Source organism: Trachypithecus francoisi, unplaced genomic scaffold, assembly GCF_009764315.1.
Source record: "Trachypithecus francoisi isolate TF-2019V2 unplaced genomic scaffold, Tfra_2.0 Lachesis_group20, whole genome shotgun sequence".
Taxonomy (NCBI): domain Eukaryota; kingdom Metazoa; phylum Chordata; class Mammalia; order Primates; family Cercopithecidae; genus Trachypithecus; species Trachypithecus francoisi.
The window spans coordinates 18,790,304-18,810,175 of record NW_022681466.1 but is presented as its reverse complement, the minus strand read 5'-3'; the positions used below and the strand labels follow the sequence as shown (position 1 = coordinate 18,810,175).

Genomic DNA, 19,872 nt, shown 5'->3' with positions numbered 1-19,872 from the left:
CCCCAGGTGAGGAAGGGCTGGACCCCAGCCAGATCCCCTTCTGCACCTGACTCTCCTCCAGCAGCCCCGCGAGGTGGCTTTCCCTACACTCACAGGCCCAGGCCAGGGGCTGCAGCTCACGCACAAACCCCTGGTTTCAGTCCAAACCGCTACTGTGGGCTCCAGATCTGGGTGGGGCCCGGGGCCGCCTCATTAGCCCAGGTGGGATGGCCTTGCGAGGATAAAGCTCTGTCTGGCCCCAGCCCAGGCTGTAGCCCTGGGCCCTGCCCCAGGCAGCCTGCCCAGGACACTGTGCCAGTTTCTGATCTTTGCCCACTGCAGCCAGATGGGGCCATCTGTGGGGTCAGCCTTTCTCCTTGGAATGGGGCAGTGCAGCCCAGTGGAAAGAGAATCAACATCTCTGAGCCTGGTTCCTGATTTAAACTGGGGCCATTAACAGACTCCGCCAGCCTCAGGGCCATAGTGAGCATTTGAGGGCACAAAGAGAAGGAAGTCTCCATCAACCTTAGAACCCTCCCACACCTCCCCTGTTCCCCAGGGAAATGCCACGGACAGAGGGCGTGGCCTGGAGCCCAGGGACATACCTTTAAACCGCTCTTTTCCCGTTTACCAGGTGGGTGGCTTTGGGTAATGACGCCTCCTCTCCCTGATCCTCAGTCTACCAATCAGGAAAATGGAAATAACTCCAGCCCAGTCTGACTCTCAGATGGAGCAAGATGACTCACAGGAAATGCTCAACAGACTGAAGTGGACACAATGACCAGAAGGAGGTAAAGGCGCTCCCCCCAACTCCCCCACTCCCCTCTCTCTCTTGTCCCAGGTCTCCAGTCCAGCCCCACCCCGCACAGTGCACACACAAAGGAAGGCTTCATTCCTGACACTCGGGCCTGAGACCTGACAGTCACCTGCCTCACCTGTGTGGGCCCAGACCCCGCCCCACAGCCACATTCCAGGGGACCCTGAGGCAGAGGGAAGGTTTCAGCTGTGACAAGAGAGGCTTTCATGGGCAGGGACAAGTGCCTCTGGGCAATCCCAGCTGGGGGTGCAGCCAGGCCTCTCCCTCCAGCTCTAAGGCTTCCTGAGAAGTGGGGGGTGGGGGTTTGTGGGTGCTGGAGGCCAGAACAGGACAGCTGGGGAGGGAGCAGAAGGGGGTCCCAGTCCAGGCTACAGCAGGGGGTCTCGGGGGTTACATGTTCATAATCAACCTGAGACCCACAGGAAATGGAGAAAACAGCTCCTCCTTCGGGCCATGGCCATAATGGGGTCTCCGGTCTCCTTAGCAGGGTGCTGAGTATGTTTGGCAGCATGCGGGTGTGGAACTAGTATCCCTCACTTGTCCCCATTACTCACAGGATTGGGCCTGCAGCCCTCACCTCTCCACCAGGAAGAAGTGGGACTTCTTTTGGGGCCTCTTCCTTACCTTGAATTGGCCTCAGTTCTTGGCAGCTGAACTGTAAACCACAGGAGCAGGGCCATACCCACCCAAGGGCAGAGTTGTACCAGGAAGCTGGCCCAGGGCAGGCCCCAGGCAAGCCAAGTTGGGGGTCTCTTTGGGAGGTCTGGGTCACTGCTGGGTCCCATTCCAGGCTCTGGGCCCAGGTATGGGCTGGTGGGCGTTAAAGGGCTTATGCAGGGCTGCCCCAAAAATGGGTGGATGTGTTAGTGCATGCACACACACACAACACTGACAGGTACAGCCTCCCCAGCCTTGCTCCAAGCAGGATGCCTGGCCACAAATCCCGTTTCAGTGAGGTGGAGAAATGTGTCAGGAGGAACTGCCCCTAGGGATCCCCAGCCTGAGCTTTCATATGGAGCGAGACTGGAATGTCAGCAAGATGGGCACCAGGGGCATCAACTCCAGGAGACCACCTGGCTGGGGATGGCACCATGGGCTAAGAATCAGGCAACTTAGGTTCTAGTTCTGGCTCTACCATGTAGTCACTGTGTGGCCTTGGACAAGTTACTGAACCTCTCTGAGCCTATTTCCTGATCTATAACATGCAGCTCATACTACCTTTTAGGGCTGTTTTTTATTCAATGGCACGTAGTAGGTGTTCAATAAACATTAATTTCACACAGATACCTCAACCTCCTGGGGAGTAGAAAGAAAACAATCTGGCAGCAAAAACAATTTCAAATCCCACCTTTGCCATGCGTTAGAGTAGTTACATATAGAACAAACCACTTCACCTCTCTGAGCCTTAGTTTACCTCTGTAAACAGGAAGCAACGCTTATTTCACAAGGTTATTTTAAGGAACAGGTTGAATAAATGAAGACTTCTGCTTCTACAAACAGGAATTACCATTACAGGCAAAGTATGTGAGTATCCTCCCCCTACTTTCCTGGGACAGAGTGAACTTTGGTTCAAATAAAACCTAAACAGGGCCAAGGCCTGACCCATTTCTCCATGGGCTGAAATAACAAACCGAACATCATTCCTCCCTTGGACCATAAAATTTTATTGGAAGGTCAGGGGAAGAGCCAGGGGTAAGGGTCCCTTCCTTCCCATCCCCTTACCCAGGAGACACCCTCCGAAGGACAGCAGAAGCCCCCAGAGCCTGCTGCCTCAGAGGACCTTGGAGGCGGACAGGTTGTTGTAGTGATCTTCCTGGCCCTCGAGCAGGCTGCGGTAGGTGGCAATCTCCTGCTCCAGCCGCGACTTGATGTCCATGAGCCGCTGGTACTCCTGATTCTGCCGCTCACTATCAGCTCGCACATCGCCCAGCTGGGCTTCAACACCACTGATCAGCGCCTGGATATGCGCCAGCTGGGCTCCAAAGCGCGCCTCGGTTTCTTCCAGTGTGTCTTCCAAAGCAGCTTTCTGAGGGTAGGGAGGGGGGTGTGACTCAGCAGAGCCCGGTTCCCAGAGAGGGCGTGGGCACAGCCACCAGCCAGGTTGCCCTAGGCTGTAAGCACATAAGTGTGCACTGCACAGGGAAGCAGGGGGACACATACCATGCTCAGCTGGGACTGCAACTCAATCTCAAGACCCTGGAGGGTGCGCCGCAGGTCAGTGACCTCGGACCTGCTTATCTGGAGCTGCTCCGTGTGGCCAGCCACCTCCCGGTTCAATTCTTCCGTCTGCAGAGAGAGGAGGAAGAGGAAATAAGCACTGAGGCAGACCTTCACGTAGGGAACACCAAGCCCTCCCCTTGCCAACCCCCAAAGGGTGCCTGCTTCCCTCTGCGTACCCGGCTGGTGAACCAGGCTTCAGCATCTTTCCGGTTCTGCTCGGCCATGACCTCGTATTGGCTTCGCATGTCACTCAGGATCTTGGCGAGATCAGTGCCCGGAGCCGAATCCACCTCCACACTGACCTGGCCTCCCACTTGGCCCCTCAGCACACTGATTTCCTGAAAAGATACAGCAGAGATGGGCATGTCAGGGCCCAGACCCCGCTGGGCCTGGCCCAGGTCACTTCCCCACCCTCCCACTTGGCCCCTCAGCACACTGATTTCCTGAAAAGATACAGCAGAGATGGGCATGTCAGGGCCCACACCCCACTGGGCCTGGCCCAGGTCACTTCCCAACCCTTCAGGCCAAAGGGGCTTAGTTTTCAGGTGCAGACCTAGTAACTAGCACTGGGGGACAGACTGGGTCATCACTGATTCCTCTTGGAACCCTGGGATCCATAATCCCACACCCAGGGCCATGGTGAGGGTGCACCAAGTGTTACCATGGTCAGAGAATATAGAATAAAAGAGTCTTCAGCCCTGGGAGGTTAGGGAAGGATGGAAGAAAGACTCAGCTTGAAACCCACCTCCTCATGGTTCTTCTTCAGGTAGGCCAGCTCTTCCTTCAGGCCCTCGATCTGCATCTCCAGGTCAGTCCTGGCCAGGGTCAGCTCATCCAGCACCCTGCGCAGGCCGTTGATGTCGGCCTCCACGCTCATACGCAGAGCCTGCTCCGTCTCAAACCTTTCAAAGGAAATAGTTGCAGCCAGGCAGAGCTTCCCCAGCATCTCTGAAGACTTCCCTACCTCCCCAGAGTTCAGGAGTCCGTAAGGGAGTTAGGTTCAGGCCAGCTAGGCTAGGTGAGGGCAGATTCCAAAGCCTCCAACCCCTACCCAGGTCCTGGCTTCTGCAGCACCCAGGGCAGAGACACTCACTTGGTTCGGAAGTCATCTGCAGCCAGACGGGCATTGTCGATCTGCAGGACAATCCTGGAGTTCTCAATGGTGGCACCAAGAATCTGGAAGGCAGAGGTTGGCACCAGTTCAACACATAGGCACTGCCCACTCGCTTTCTTCCCAGAAGAGAGAGGGGAGCAAATGAATATACCCCAGCTCCCTAGAGACCAAAGCCCTAGCCAACATCTGCCACCCATTTGCCCACCCTCTGGGAGGCCTTGGAAATAGTCCATGCCCAGGAGCTAGGGCAGGCGGAAACACTGGAGCCAGGGGGGCATGGGCGGGGAGGGCAGGAAGGCAAGCCTGGGGAGGATATGTCTGAGACCTGTGTGCAGTGAAATTCTAAATGGCCTGAAGAAGGTCTATAAACCAGATGCGGGGGAAATTTTGTCTATAACTGCCCCCCTCGCTCCCCCTTCAACTATGCAAAGCACATTTTGCCCCCAGGGAAGAGAATCCCATTTGTTGAGTATCTATTATGTGCCAGGCACTTTGTATCTCATCTTTTATAGCTTCTGGAACCTCACTGCTAGGTCAGCGTGTACTCCTATCTTACAGAGGTGGAAACTATAAAGTTTAGGATGATGCCTCATCCAAATTCACCCCAACCTGAGGTCTTTCTGACCTAAGGGGCACAGTCACAACAGCCAGCTTATATTGATTAAGGTAATTGGGTTCTGTTTTTCAAAGAGCAGGTCATCACTCATTAGTCAATGCACCAGGTGGTGATTGTATAGTTTTTCTGTTTGTTTGTTTTGAGAGTCTCACTCTGTCGCCCAGGCTGGAGTGCAGTGGCGCGATCTCGGCTCACTGCAAGCTCCACCTCCCAGGTTCACGCCATTCTCCTGCCTCAGCCTCCCGAGTGGCTGGGACTACAGGCGCCACCATGCCCGGCTAATTTTTTTGTATTTTTAGTAGAGACAGGGTTTCACCATGTTAGCCAAGATGGTCTCGATCTGCTGACCTCGTGATCCGCCCGCCTCGGCCTCCCAAAGTGCTGGGATCACAGGCATGAGCCACCACGCTCGGCCAACTGTGTAGTTTTTTAATGTAACAAAATAGGCTATAAAATATCAGAGGGGATTTCCCATAGTATGGTGAGAATTGTTTCACCCATTCGTGTGTGTGCGTTTGCACACACACACAGAGGTGAGAAAAAGAATGTGTAAGGGGGCATAGTAAAATGCACTTATTGCCCCAATTTTTTTTGTTGTTGTTTTTGTTTTTTGGAGACAGGGTCTCACTCTGTTGCCCCAGGCTGGAGTGCAGTGGCACTGATCACGTACGGCTCACTGCAAGGCACACGCCACCATACCTGGCTAATTTTTTCTTTTTTTTTTTTTTTTTTTTTTTTTGAGACAGAATCTTGCTTTGTCACCCAGACTGAAGTGCAATCGTGCAATCTTGGCTCACTGCAGCCTCTGCCTCCTGGGTTCCAGTGATTCTCCTGCCTCACCCTCCCGGGTAGCTGGGATTACAGGCATGCACCACCACACCTGGCTAATTTTTGTATTTTCAGTAGAGACAGGATTTCACCATGTTTGCCAGGCTGGTCTAGAACTCCTGGGCTCAAGCAATCCCCCACCTTGGCCTCCCAAAGTGCTGGGGTTAGGCTTGAGCCACAGTGCCCAACCCCTGTAGGTCACAATTTTTAAATTGTGTAATTTTAAATTTTAATTTAAAAATTTTAAATTGTGTAATTTTAAATTTTAATTTAAAATTTTAAATTGTGTAATTTTAAATTTAAACTGCATGTGTAAAGCACTGTTTTTGTTGGCTGTTGACATCTCTAGCGCTTCCTCCTGTTCTGTGGGTCTGGGTCTATGCCACGAGTACAGCACTGGAAAAGATTTTGGGGATCTGTGTGTTGGGGGACCCAGCGTGTGCGGCTGTAAATGTTCCATGGCTTCTGATACATTTCTTCACGACCCGATTAATTTCTCCTTCCCTGTGGGTGGAGACCAAGTCCTACCCCTCAGGCCCCTTAGGGTTCCCCCGTAAGAGCCTGTGACGCAGATCCGTTCTTTCCCCCACAGGGAGCTGCCGCTGTACCGGGTCCTCCCGAGCAGAGGTTTACCAAGCCTCCCTCCTTTACTCCGCCCAGGGGCCACGACCGGCTCTCCCATTCTTTCTAAAGGAATGGGCCCCAGGGCGGGAGAGTGGGAGGAGGCCAAAACCTGAGAGGGATGAACACCAGACCCTTCCGGCCAGAGAAACGGAATGCAGGAGGCCCCATGCTGCGGTGGCAGGGGGGCAAGACTGGCCCCGGGTGGACCAGATGCCCAAAGCTGAACTTTCGCATCTTCCTGCGGCAGCGCGGCCCCTGGCCTAGACCTCTGGGCACTCTACAGCCGGGTCCCATCTCCTCCCCACTCTTCAGGCCTCGCTGACCCGCGCCCCTTCTTCCTCCCGGTGCTCAGACCTTGCCCCAGCCGCCTCCAGAGGCCCCACCTACTTACCTGCCCTGCCCAGTTCCCCGCCCCTTTCCACCACCCCGGCCTCTGCATCCAGCCCCGAGGTCCTGCCCCGCACATCTCCTGTCCCCCTTTACTGGCCCCACCTGTGGACCCTCCCACGTCCTAACGGACTCCCGCCAGCCGCCCCGCCTGGAACCTCGCCCCGCCCGCAGGGCTGGGTTTCCGCGGCAGGTGCACTGCACTTCCCGCGGTCAGGCCTCCGCCCACCTTGTCCCGCAGGTCCTGGATGGTGGTGTAGTAGTGGCTGTAGTCGCGGGAGGGCCCGGGCCCCTGCTTCTGGTACCAGTCGCGGATTTTCACCTCCAGCTCGCCGTTGGCCGCCTCCAGGGCGCGCACCTTGTCCAGGTAGGAGGCCAGGCGGTCGTTGAGGTTCTGCATGGTGAGCTTCTCGTTGCCCGCCAGCAGCCCGTCGGACGCGGCCAGGACGCCGCCGTAGCCGCCGCCGTAGCCCCCGGAGGAGGACGAAGACACGAAGCGGGCAGAGGACACGGACACACCGCGGCCGCCGGAGCCCCCGTGCATGCTGGGCGCACGAAAGGCGACCCCCGGCCCAAAACGCACGGAGCCGCCGCCCAGGCCTCCGAAGGACGACGTAGCCGACGACTGGCGATAACTGTAGGAAGTCATGGCGAGGCGGAGCACGGACGGAGCGACCCTGGTCCCAGAGGCTGCGATTCGCGGAAGGAGCGGAGAGGCTCTCACCTGGCGCCTTTTATGCCCGGGGCCGGTGGAGGGGGGAAGGGAGGAGTGGTGTCAGGGGCGGATATCTGAGCCCTGAGGAATTTACAGGCTCCTGAGAGCAAATATGGGCGCTCTCCCCATTGGTCAATTCCCTCCCCTCCCAGAGACCAGAGGCCCCTGCCCTCCAGAGCTGCCCCGCCCCGGTCCGCGCAGAAGCTCCGACCCACACCGCGCCCCCACTCTCGCTCTGCAGACCCTCTTCTGGACTTTCCCCCATCAGGGACGTACTTAGACACCCCTGTCCCTGGAAGCCACGTTCTGACCCTCACCCTTTTAGATCACCCAGAGTTTGACACCACTGGGCATTACAGTCCCTCTGGGCTCATATTCCTGCACACCCCCGACCCAGTGATTTTGTTTTTGCTTTTTTTGGAGACAGAGTCTCTCTCTGTAGCCCAGGCTGGAGTGCAGTGATGTGATCTCGGCTCACTGCAGCCTCCACCTCCCGAGTTCAAGCGATTCTCCTGCCTCAGCCTCCTGAGTAGCTGGGATTACAGGAGCGCACCACCACGCCCAGCTAATTTTTGTATTTTTAGTAAAGACAGGGTTTCACCATGTTGACCAGGCTGGTCTCAAACTCCTGACCTCAAGTGATCCACCCGCCTCAGCCGCCCAAAGTGCTGGGATTGCAGGCGTGAGCCACTGTGCCCAGCCCCAGTAATTAACCATTCAGAGTGCTCCCTGTTAAAAGCCCCTTGCTTGCGATCCTAACCAGCCCACCCCCCACAAAGTGCATTCACAGATTCCTGCCCTCCACTGGAGATTACAGCCTCTCAGAACCGCTTATTGGGAACACCCATGCCCAACTCCCCTTTAGTCCCCCTGACAAAGGCATGGTTTCCGGATGAGGGCACTTTGAGCTGCACAAACCCAGCCCTCCCAAGACAAAGCTGCCTCACCCTGCTGTGGCCATTCAGTGTCCCAGGTGACAATAGACTCCTGAGAACAGCTGCAGGGAGCAGTTCTGGCAGCTGGCACCTTTGCAACACCAAGCTCCAGCCTGACCCCTACTCTGGAACTCTCAAAGCCTACTTGTCCCTGGCCACCAGGATAACCCCCTCCCTTCCATCCCCCAAAGCATGCATTCATTCAACCACACGAGTATTGGGATGCTTTAATATTTCCAAGATGAGGAAGCAGAGCCTGGGAGAGGCCGGTAACTTGCCCTTGAGGCATTTAGCATCTGCCACTGAAAGGCAAAAATAGGATGAATCCCTGCCCTCCTTGTCAAAGGGCTGCTGAATGCATGTCTTCATCCTTGTATAAAGATGAGTGCTTGAATGAGCTGGGCAGAGCAACACCAAGGTGCCCGGGCACAAGTTAAGGGTTTTGACAATAGAGGCAGGGCCTTCCTCCCCACACAGCCCCACCCCTTGTTCTGTTCAACAATTCTACCCACCTTTTTGGATCTCTTTGGAGGGCCATGCCCCCTGCCAGGCACTGCAGGGTGCTCCAACAGCCTCACCCCAGTTCCTGTCCCCAATGACCCCCTGTCCCCAGAACTGTCCCCATGGTTCCTTCTTGTCCTTATGGCAGAGCATTCACCCAGGCTTGGAACAGAGGCCCTCCTGAGAAAGTGTTAAGGGAGACAGGCCAGTCCCTGCCCATCTCTGGGCCTCAGTTTCCCCTTATGAAAAGAGGTGTGGCCCAGCTCAGCCCTCCTCTCTGTGTATTATCGCCTGGGTCACCTGTGACTGGTGAAGACTTGTCTCCGGCCTCAGAAACCTAAGTTCCCAGCAAACTATCTTTCAGCTGCCAACTTATCCTGGAACTGGGGCAGGAAACCCCATAAATACACACCCCTAACCCACCAGGAACCACTCTGAGCCCTCAGGAAGGCCAGTCTGAGGCTGTTTAACTAGTGCATCAGTTGCAGGAAGACTGAAGGTCTTTGGAGAGCCCAAGAGGGAAAAAGGGGAGTCCAAGACCAGCCATAAAAGTCAGCGCCCTGGGACTGGTCTGCTCTGAGTCACTCCCTTATCTGGCCCTGAGGAGGAGGCCTGCTCCTTGTTAGGGAGAAGGGGAGGTTGACCAGATAGTTGCCATGCACACCAAGCCCCAGTAGGCAGCTCTGTTTTTCTGGCCTGATAGCAGGGTCTGGGGAGGGACTTTGTATTAAAGGGCAAAGAGTAGAATCAACAGTTCTACTCATAAGATTAAGGTGTTCTGAGCTCCCTAGCCTTCAGAGGCACTTGGAGTCCCAGCCCCCTACTCTAAGACCATAAACAGAAGAACAGTTAACTATAGGGTAGCACAGTTTACAAGGCCTTTTCAGATCTCATTGGATCCTCACAGCAGCCCAGTGGAAAGGTTATTCTTATCTCTGTTTTACAGATGAGGAAACAGAGGCATGGTGAGAGGCAGTAACTTGCCGAAGGTCCACAGCCAGGAGTAACAGATTCCAGCCTCCAGCTTCTTGACCATCAGCCAAGAGTGACGGAGGCCCTGCTCTCCCTTCCAAGGAAGTCTCAGCCCCCAAAACAACTCCATTGGGTGCCTTCCCTCAAAATCTTATCATGCCAGTTCCAAGGGCAGTCAACCCCAGACTGAACTGTTGGCTGGGCCAGGGAGAATACCTTGTTCCCTCTCTCTGGCCAGAAACAGTGCCTGGCCATGAGTTATGTGGCCTTTGGCACTTTTGGATTCATCAAGAACTCAGGAGAACTGTCTGTAGAGGCTGCCCTACCCAGAGATGGAACTGGGGGTCAAGCTGCTGCTCCCATTCAGGAAACAGTGCTCACAACCAGGAGGCTCCTGATAGCCTCTGGCTTCAGGAAGGCAGAACCTGGTCAGAGGAGCACCCATCCAAAGTTCATGTCTCCAGTCTCAGGTCTGGGGTCTGCAGAAGAGGGGTACAGAGGGTCGGAAGTGATGGGTATGGAACGGTGAGCTCAAAGCAATCCCAGGCAGGACCCTGCCCAGCCTTCCCCAACTTGATTCTACAAGATCCCTGTAGAAAAAGAGATGATCCCTGTCAAGTAAGATCAGAAACTCTGCTCTCTCTGACTCTCTTTTGGAGTTCCACAAGGCACAGTACCAGAAGCCCTGGAACCCCCAGTTCCTTATTTGTAAAATAGAGATGATAATAATGATGAGGAGGAGGATACCTATTTCAGAGGGCTGCTTCAAGTAATAAATGTAATGGTGCTTGTAAAAGGTTTATCACTATAACACCTGGCAAATAGTGAGCACTCAAACAGCATTATTATTATTATTATATAATGTTATTGTTATATAGTATTTGTTACTATAATTTTGGCTACAAGTGTTGTTATTTAACTTTCTTTAACCAGTATTTCCCAAATGTACTGGACCATGGAATCTTTGAATATCTATTAATAACCCATGAATTACAGAAAAAGCCAATCCAGCCCCAGGATGCTCAGAGAGGTAAAGTGACTTTCCTGGGGTCACATGATGATTCAACCGACTGAACTGTGGCACATCTGGAATTTGTTTCTAACTCCTAACACTGAGGCTGAGGCCCTCTCTGCATCTCCACTCAGACATACGCACGAAGCTTCTTACCCTTCAGCAGATGCAGGTGGTTCCCAGAGTGGAGAGGTTAAAGGTAGGGGAGTTTTCATCATCCCAGGAGAAATGATATAGTGGTTGGAGATCACAGGAAAGAAGCTGGGGGTGAGAGACCTAGTCCTTGGATAGAACGGAATGGTGTGATAATGACAACAAAAATAATGATGACCAAGGTGATAATATACAGTAAATAGGCCGGGCGCGGTGGCTCAAGCCTGTAATCCCAGCACTTTGGGAGGCCGAGACGGGCAGATCACGAGGTCAGGAGATCGAGACCATCCTGGCTAACCCGGTGAAACCCCGTCTCTACTAAAAAATAAAAAAAAATTAGCCGGGCGAGGTGGCGGGCACCTGTAGTCCCAGCTACTTGGGAGGCTGAGGCAGGAGAATGGCGTAAACCCGGGAGGCGGAGCTTGCAGTGAGCTGAGATCCGGCCACTGCACTCCAGCCTGGGCGACAGAGCGAGACTCCGTCTCAAAAAATATATATATATATATATTATATATATACAGTAAATAATCATAGCCAACATCTACTGGGCCAGGCTCCATGCTAAAACACTCTGTATATATTATCTCAATGAATCATGTTAATTAAGTATTATTGTCCCCATTTTACGGTCAAGAAAATTGAGACTCAAAACGGTTAATACCTTGTCCAAGGTCACACAAATAAGTAGTGGACTGGGTATTTGGGCCAAAATCTTTAACTCCCTCAAGCCACAGTCCCAATCGCTAATGCTGCCCTCTTCTCATGGGAAAGGGGTCAAGGTGCCTTCTTCTGTTGCCCTGGAGAAAAAAGCCAACAATTTGGGGAAGGCATTGTATCATATGCCAAGATCCCAACTTGCCCTGCCTGCTCCCATATACAATTATTTGTTTGGTCAGTCAATGGGCCATTCAAGCAAGTTTCCTCCAAGTTTAGCCTAGCAGAGGAGACAGACTTATGTCCATGAGCAAAGCAGAAAGCTGTGTTCATAATCTGGAGGAGAGGAAAGGTAAATGAGTGGAAAACTTCATGAGCTTGCATGTCCTGTCAATTAGTAGCTCCTTACCTGAACACCCTCCCCTTCCCCAGGGACCACCAGCACCAGGTGCTTCCTCACCCGCTCCTCCATTCATTCAGTGAACATGCATCAAGGGCTGCTTCTGTGCTACGCATACTGCCAGGGGCCGGGGCACAGAAGTAAATACAAACATTTCCTGCCTCTAAGAGGCTGACAATCTGGTAGGGGGAGTATAGAAGTGTATTAGCTTCGGTGAAATGTGGTAGGTTCAATAGCTGCATCAATTTTCACTCTTTCCTGAAACCCTGCTATGATATGACAGTTAAGGAGTATTTTAAGAAAATGGAAGAAGAGGCGAGGCACAGTGGCACACGCCTGTAATCCCAGCACCTTGGAAGGCTGAGGCGGGCAGACTGCTTGAGCTCAGGAGTTTGAGACTGGCCTAGGGAACATGGCAAACCCCCGTCTCTACCAAAAATGCAAAAAAGTAGCCGGGCGTGGTTGTGTGCACCTGTAGTCCCAGCTACACAGGAGGCTGAGGTGAGAGGATCATTTGAGCTTGGGAGGTGGAGACTGTAGTGAGCCAAGATTGTGTCACTGCACTCCAGCCTGGGTGACAGAGTGAGACCCAGCTGGAAGGGAGGAAGAAAGGAGACGAGAGGAGAGGAGAGGAGGAAAGGAAGAAGGGAGGGCCAAAGATGAGAAATGTCAACAAAAGCTTTAAAGCTCAAAAATGGTAACACAGAAGATGAGAGAAAGCTGAGACCTAGGGTTTGGGGGATTCGGAAGGGGTCAACAGAGGAGAAAGCAGGAAGTCCATGAAAGGCAAGCACATTTTTAACATACTCTAAAGAAGTTCAGGAATTGGAGCACCACAGACTTGGAGAGGAAAAGTGCAAGAGGGGCCACAAGCAGGGCTGGCTGGAGGTTTCTGTCAACAGCACCAGGCCCCCTCCCACACCCCTATCCAACTAAGGCAGCCAGGGGACCACCTCTCCCCAATTCAGGAGAAGACAGGAGATTTACTTTTCCTGATTAGACTGGCCTGCTCACAAAGTTTGATGATGTCAAGTGTAGGGAAGCTGAGAGTAAATGAACCTGCTCAAACACATCGGTGGGAGGTGGGAGGTGGGTTGTAGTAACCACTTTGCAGGGCAATTTGACAATGTCGTCATTTTTTAACATTCACGCACCCCATGAGCCGTCAGTTCCACTCTTCGTGTTCACCCGAAAGAAACCCTGGCCCGTGTATTGAGGAAGACAGATAAAAGGATGCCCTATGCAGCATTGTTTGCTGTAGTGCAAAGACACAATCACTAATGGCAGGGAGGAGGTTAGTAACTATGTAACATCCATGCTGTGGAGGACTAGAAATGAAGTGGAATGAGTAATGACAATGAATAGTGACATTGAAAACCCTAAAGAACTAGTTATTGGGCCGGGCACGGTGGCTCACGCCTGTAATCCCAGCACTTTGGGAGGCCAAGGTGGGAGGATCACCTGAGGTCACGAGTTCAAGACCAGCCTGGCCAACATGGTGAAACCCCATCTCTACTAAAAGTACAAAAATTAGCCAGGTGTGGCAGCAGATGCCTGTAATCTCAGCTACTCAGGAAGCTGAGGCAGGAGAACTGCTTGAACCCAGCAGGCAGAGGTTGCAGTGAGCTGAGATGGAGCCATTACACTCCAGCCTGGGCGACAAGAGCAAAACTCCATCTCAAAAGAAAAAAAAAAAACACTAGTTGTTGGGTACAGTAAATCCAGTTGGAGAGCAACAGCCTTAATATGATCAATTCATGTCAACATACACTCAAAAGATGACTTATTGCTAAGGTCCATATGAATATGTATGAATATATGCATAGATAAGGAATGAATCTGATTGAAGGATGGTAAGCCAGCAGGAACCTAAGCTTAATCTCTGTGGTTTTAAGTTTTATAAGAATGTATTTATGTATTTCTTATTAATTAAAATAAATAATTTATTAAGTAACACTAAACCAAGGACATTTAGAACTAGCCACATTTAATAGAGTCAATACCCTCTTCCCCTCCCTACCCTCACCATTGACATCACTGTCTCCGCTCATCCACACCAACCCTAGCCTTGAATTGAGAAATGAGAGAGGAAGTTTTGGAAGAGGGAGAATTCGATGTGAGGAGAAGAGAGACCCTGGAAAGGGTTTCTATGCTCCTGCTTCCACCCTTGGGTCCGCCAGGCTAGTTTTACTTCTTTATGAAGCAAGAAGGCGAAAGGGACGAGAACTTTGGAAGAGTCTGAATACAGGGAGAGCTCCTTGTGGCCAATGACTTACACCTGAGGAAAGCCACGCCCACTCTGGCTCTCCAAGGATCCATGGTCTGGAAGCATCTGAAGTTGGCTCCCCTGGGTGTTCTCACAATAAGCAACAAGGCTCTCCCAGGTGGTGGCGTAGACTTGTGGAGCTACAGCTGGTGGCAGAGCACAGGGTATTCTATGCAAGACAGCAACCCCCTTGGGGGCACATGCGAAGCATTGCCCTGGGGACTTTCTGAAATAGCTGGAGGATCTTTAGGGGTGCTGCAGTGGGAGCCACCATGTGGGCCATCAGGCTAGAGCTATTGAGCCAGTAGCATTTACGCCTCAAAACAATCAATGCAATCAAGTATGTAGACACTGGGAATTATGTCTGCTAGGGGCATTGAGAGCTGTTTAGTTACAGGGCCATGGCCCTTGAGCAAGAAGCTGACAGACCAGTAGGTGTTTCTCAGGCAGAAGAGTAAAGAGAATGGGGGCCTGGAAGAGATGAGTAACCAGGCCCAGCTTGGGAGACTACTGGCAATTCAATATGGTTGGGCCATGGCAGGAGGGGAGGGGAGGGGGTCCCTGAGGACAAGGTCAGCTGTGGTGGAGCTGCAAGCAAGACAATGGAAAGTCATTTTCATCAGGGATGGGATGTGGGTTCTGTGTGGTGAATGGGTTGATGTGTCAAGGAAAGCAGGGATAACCAGGAATAAAGAATCCAGTTTAGGGTCTTTTAAAATAGTCCATGCTAGAGAGGAAAGGGTCTGAACCTAGCCATAGTGATGGACTAGAGAGTAAAGGACAGAGACAAGACATGCTGTTATGACCTGATGACAAGCGGGAGTGATGAAAGAGAAGGACCCTACACAAAGCACTGCTGTGTGCCAGAGATGCTGGCCGAGTCCTGGACAGTCTCAGCTGAGCAAGACCCCTGCCACCACCATCCCCCAGCCCTGGGACCCATGCCATCTCTTGGGGAGCCTTACTCTTGCCCAGATGGGGAAGAATCCTATTCACCGTCTTGAAGAGCCCAGCAGCCAGGACAGGGCAGCGCTGGCCATGTCATGAGCAGCCCAAAGCCGCACTCAGGTCAGGAGGCTGATGCTCTCGGGACTTGAACCTCCCTACAGCCCAGGTCTGGCCATTTGGGCTGCAGCCCATCTCAGTGGCTTCCTGAGAAGTAGAAACCCAGGAAAGGGGGAGGGCAAGGCAAGTAAGCTAGGTCAGGATGGCCCCTGGTGTTCCTCTCCCAGTCCTCAGGGGAGGAAAAACCAGCCTGACCGGAACCAGGACAGATGGTGTGGGTGGGGAGGGAGAGCTGAGTCTTGCAGGGAATAGTCCCTGGTCTAGGGGCCAGCTTCCCTCAGGTGCCACATTCCACAGCCCGGGAAGACAGGGGCCAGGCTTCCTCCTCACTCCCTCTCCCTGGAGTGGAGTACGTGAGCAGGCTCAGGCTCACTCCACACAGGGAGGCTCCCCCTCCCCCACACCAATCTTAGTCAGGGGTGTCTCTCTCGGCCTTTGCCCTGCCCTACTCAATTTGGGCCTCATTTGATGCCTCTGCCCCACCTCAAGCTGTGACCCATTCCATCTGGACTGGGGCAGGGAGAGTGCCAGACACAGGACAGAGAGAAAGGAAATGTCCAGGTGCCTGCCTGGATTCCCAGCACCCAGGAGAGGGCACCTGGGTGCTTCCCTGCTCCCTTCTGGCTGACAAACTTCCCTCCCATCAGGATCCTGGTAGGCTGTGGGGGCGATGCTGCCTCCCTCAAGAACAGACACTGGGCAGTCCCAGATGAGCAAGACCCCTCCATAAGCAAAATCTTTCCATTTCAAAACCCATCTGATCCCATGACTCCTGAGGGGAAGCCTCAGCTCTGTACTCCCCGTCACCTGGGAAGGTTCCCGTCCAGAAACTCAAACTGTCCTCCTCGGATGCAGGGGCCTTGGACACTGCGAGCATTTTCACTGAACACCCACAGTGTGCAGGAGGCCACCTCCACCCAGCATAGGCCACAGCATCCTCCCTGCCCACCTGCCTCCTCCCTTTACCTGGAGGCAGCCATGCCAGCTCCTCTCAGTTCCACTGGCATGGGTGTCTCCTCCCTGAGATGTCCGCCCTGACCCGCTCAGGCTCGACAGCGTTCCCACCCCCACCCACTCGCCCAGCACACACCACAGCTCTGTCTCCCCATCTAGACTTCGAGCTTCCGTATCTAGCCCCAGGGCTGACTCCAGCATAGTAAACATTTAATGATTGTTTGCCAAAATGGAGCCTTCTCCTGAAGCCCTTTTTTTTTTTTTTTTTTTTCATTTAACACCAATTATGGTCCACCCTCGGTGTGCCAAGCACCTTCTAGACTCTGGGCTTCAAGAGCAGGGCAGTCGAAAGCTGCCTGCCCTCCTGGGGCTTTCATTTGGGGGTAGGGGGCAGAATAGCAAAGCCAGGGAGGGGGTCAGCAGGGAAGGCCACTGAGGGGTGGTCAGGGAAGACCTCTCTTTGGAGGTGACACATGAACAGAGACCTGAATGAGGCAAAGGAGCCCTCAGACTCCCAGGGAAGATTATTCCAAGCCAAGGGCACAGCAGATGCAAAATCCCTAAGGAAGAAGGAGGTTGGTCTGTTCAGGGAACACCAAGCACGCCCAGCAGTTAAGAGGGGTGAGCCAGAATGAGGGTGTGCAGGAGATGAGCCCAGGGGAGGCCAGGACAAAGCACTCAGTGTCTGCAGTCTAATGGAGGCACTGGCTTTTATCCTGAGAGTAATGGTGCTCTGAGCAGAGGAGCACTGGGATGCCCTCCCAGGCCCCAGCTACTCCCTGTGGAATAGACCATGGGGCCCAAGGAGATGGAGATCTAATAAGAGGCTCTAACACAGTCCAGATGAGAGACACTGGGGGCTTGTTCTGGGGAGCCATCAGAGGACTTCAGGAACAGTGGCCTGGTGCAAGGGATATCTCCAGGGCAGAGCCAACAGGTCAGGCTGATGATTCATGGGGAGGACAAGGGAAGGAGAGAATCTTGCATGGCTCCTGGTTAAGGTGTGAGCCTCACATTTGCAGTCAGGAAGCTGATCTGGGACGGCGGTTTAGCTGATCCCCCTCCAGAAGGAGAGGAGTCACACCCGGGCCCTCCTGGATCTGTATTGGAAGGTGTTCTGGCAGAATTAGTCTCTATTAACCAAGCAATGACTCTACCCTGATCTCTGCCAGCCCAGCACTGATGCCCGCTGAGGGAGGGGATGGACAAGGGCTATGTCCGCCTGGGCCCTGCCTTCACAGATGGAGCCCACAGTTAGGGGTTGGGGTTGCTATGAAAAGAAGTGACTTTCTTTTTCCTTTCTTTTTTTTTTTTTTTTTTTTTGAGACAGAGTCTTACGCCATCACCCAAGTTGGAATGCAGTGGCGCAATCTCGGCTCACTGCAACTTCTACCTCCGAGTTCAAGTGATTCTCCTGCCTCAGCCTCCCGAATAGCTGGGATTACAGGTGCCTGCTACCACACCGAGCTAATTTTTATATTTTTAGTAGAGGCAGGGTTTCACCATATTGGCCAGGCTAGTCTCAAACTCCTGACCTCAAGTGATCCACCCACCTCAGCCTTCCAAATCGCTGGGATTACAGGCATGAGCCACCGCGCCCGGCCAAGAGACAGATGATTTCTAATGAAGATCTGTGTTTTCCACGTTTTCAAAAAAGCAGCAGTGAGCACGTCTCACCTCTATCATGGGTTGAGGGGAGTGCTTATTATTTTCAGTTCTGACTCATTCCAGGCTCCACTGGCTTTAGGCTGGCAAGCGGGGCCTTGCAGACTTGGGGGAGGGGTGGTCAGGTGAGTGGGTTTCTGGACCAGGTGAGCAGGGGTTTCGGGGAGAAGGCGCATTCCTAATGGCAGCTGGAAGGAGCTTCAGAACTGCTCTGGAGACAGGATGTCGAGGCCCTGCTCATCCCGGCTCCAACCGGCTGCAGGATAAACATTCATCAGGCAGCAACCACAGAGAATCGCATAGCGAGATGGGCTGCCAGGAGCTGGGAACACCAGGAATGCCTGGGTCTGGGGACTCAGGGGGAGATGAGGGAGAACGGGGGAGATCCCCTTTGCCCCAAGGAAGAGCAGGTGACGCCTGATCCCATGACAGGGGCCTGGTATCTGAAGGGCTTTTTGAAGTCAGTTGAAAGGGAACACCACCCCACCCCAAAGACACACACACAGAGTATTAACAGAAGACAAAGCCTCACTGGCTTCCTTAGGCATCTCACGTCCATTCCAGGCAGGAACTACCCAGTGCCAGCGTCAGCCCTCACTAGGCTGCTCAAGCACCAACCCGAGGCCTACCAGCCAGGCCAGCACCAGGGAGGCACAGAGGATGCGCCAAGGAACCACAGTGTCAGGAAGCATCTTCTGCCCTCCCCTGGCTCAGTCCTGCCAAGACCCTTCCCCCTCCAGTGGAATGTGCTAGAGTTGGAGAGGAAAGTGCTTCCTCCAAAGGCCTTGCCTGGGATTAGGGCTGGAGCCTGTGGGGATGAGAAGATCCACCAGAGATATCTGTCCTCGCTCAGTAAATATACAATGAGGACCTGGCACACAGAAACCAAACAAACACTTCCCAACAGGGAGATCCGTGTCTGGGGCTTCAGAAGAAAGGGCTGGAGCACGGGGAGAAGAGAGGAGGCTTCAGGTACCCCAAGTTTCCTATTCCTGCCGTGTCCATGTTACCTCATCCTTACCCTCACCTTGACTGCGAAGAAACATAGTAAGCCTCTTCTTGGCCATGCACAGTGGCTCGTGCCTGTAATCCCAGCACTTTGGGCGGCCAAGGCAGGTGGATCACCTGAGATCAGGAGTTCAAGACCAGTCTGACCAACATGGCGAAACCTCATCTCTAAAAAATTAGCTGGGCGTGGTGGTGGGCACCTGTAATCCCATCTACTAGGGAGGCTGAGGCAGGAAGAATTGCTTGAGCCTGGGAAGCGGAGGTTGCAGTGAGCCGAGATCGAGCCACTGCACTCCAGCCTGGACAACAGAGCAAGACTCTGTCTCAAAAAAAAAAAGGAAAAAGAAACATAATAAATATCTAAAATCCCAACAAGATGATTTAGACAAAACTCCTACACTTGTAGGATGGGGGCATAGCAATCTGCTAGCCCAGAGATTTTCAAGCCTCGCCTGCTGAGCCCTAAGCAGGGAGGTGGGAGCTGAGCGGATCTGCTGTGACCAGCCACACTCACACACACTTACACATCTCACACAGCATTCACACCGACTCATACAGACACGCACACATGCATACACATGCTCACACATACACTCACAAACTCCCAGGCCTTCTCACACATGCACTCACACTGGTTTTATATACTCAGCTTTCTGAGAGATTTTGCTCCAGCAAAGATTCTCCCCCTTTTAAAGCCCAAACACATGCTTTAGCCTACTTCCGGCAGTTTATGTAGGTCAGAAAACTGAGACAGAATGGGGCCTCAGCTTGCCTAAAGTCTCACAGCTGGTGTCCCGCTCAGCAGAAACCAGCAGGCAGGGGACCCAGGGTGTCTGTCCCCAGGGGACGACCTGAGCTCAGGGAAGAGAAAGAGGTAAACACTGCAGGCTCCTGACAAAAGCAGGAGGCAGGCCAGGGTCGGAGGAGGGACACAGACCTGGGCTGCTGGAGCTCAGACAGAGGGCACCCTGAATGAGAGACCAAGGC

The 19,872-nt window shown here is 53.3% G+C and overlaps 1 protein-coding gene across 1 annotated transcript; it reads right to left on the bottom strand.

The window, feature by feature from the left end:
- Positions 1-2,439: 2,439 nt before the first annotated feature.
- KRT19 (keratin 19) lies at positions 2,440-7,397 on the bottom strand. Its single transcript, XM_033183063.1, has 6 exons — positions 6,815-7,397; positions 4,110-4,192; positions 3,762-3,918; positions 3,193-3,354; positions 2,957-3,082; positions 2,440-2,822 (listed from the first exon to the last, which is right to left on the bottom strand). The coding sequence occupies exons 1-6, from the start codon at positions 7,232-7,234 to the stop codon at positions 2,568-2,570; spliced, it is 1,203 nt and encodes a 400-aa protein (XP_033038954.1). The 5' UTR covers positions 7,235-7,397; the 3' UTR covers positions 2,440-2,567.
- Between the last annotated feature and the right edge of the window lie 12,475 nt (positions 7,398-19,872).

Bases quoted from the DNA above. Each gene is read 5' to 3' on its own strand.
- KRT19 (XM_033183063.1), bottom strand. From the start codon at position 7,234: ATGACTTCCTACAGTTATCGCCAGTCGTCGGCTACGTCGTCCTTCGGA. The intron at 4,193-6,814 runs GTGGGCGGAGGC...TCTGCCTTCCAG, and splicing joins TCCAGGACCTGCGGGACAAG to ATTCTTGGTGCCACCATTGA. The intron at 3,355-3,761 runs GTGGGTTTCAAG...GTATCTTTTCAG, and splicing joins TGAAGAAGAACCATGAGGAG to GAAATCAGTGTGCTGAGGGG.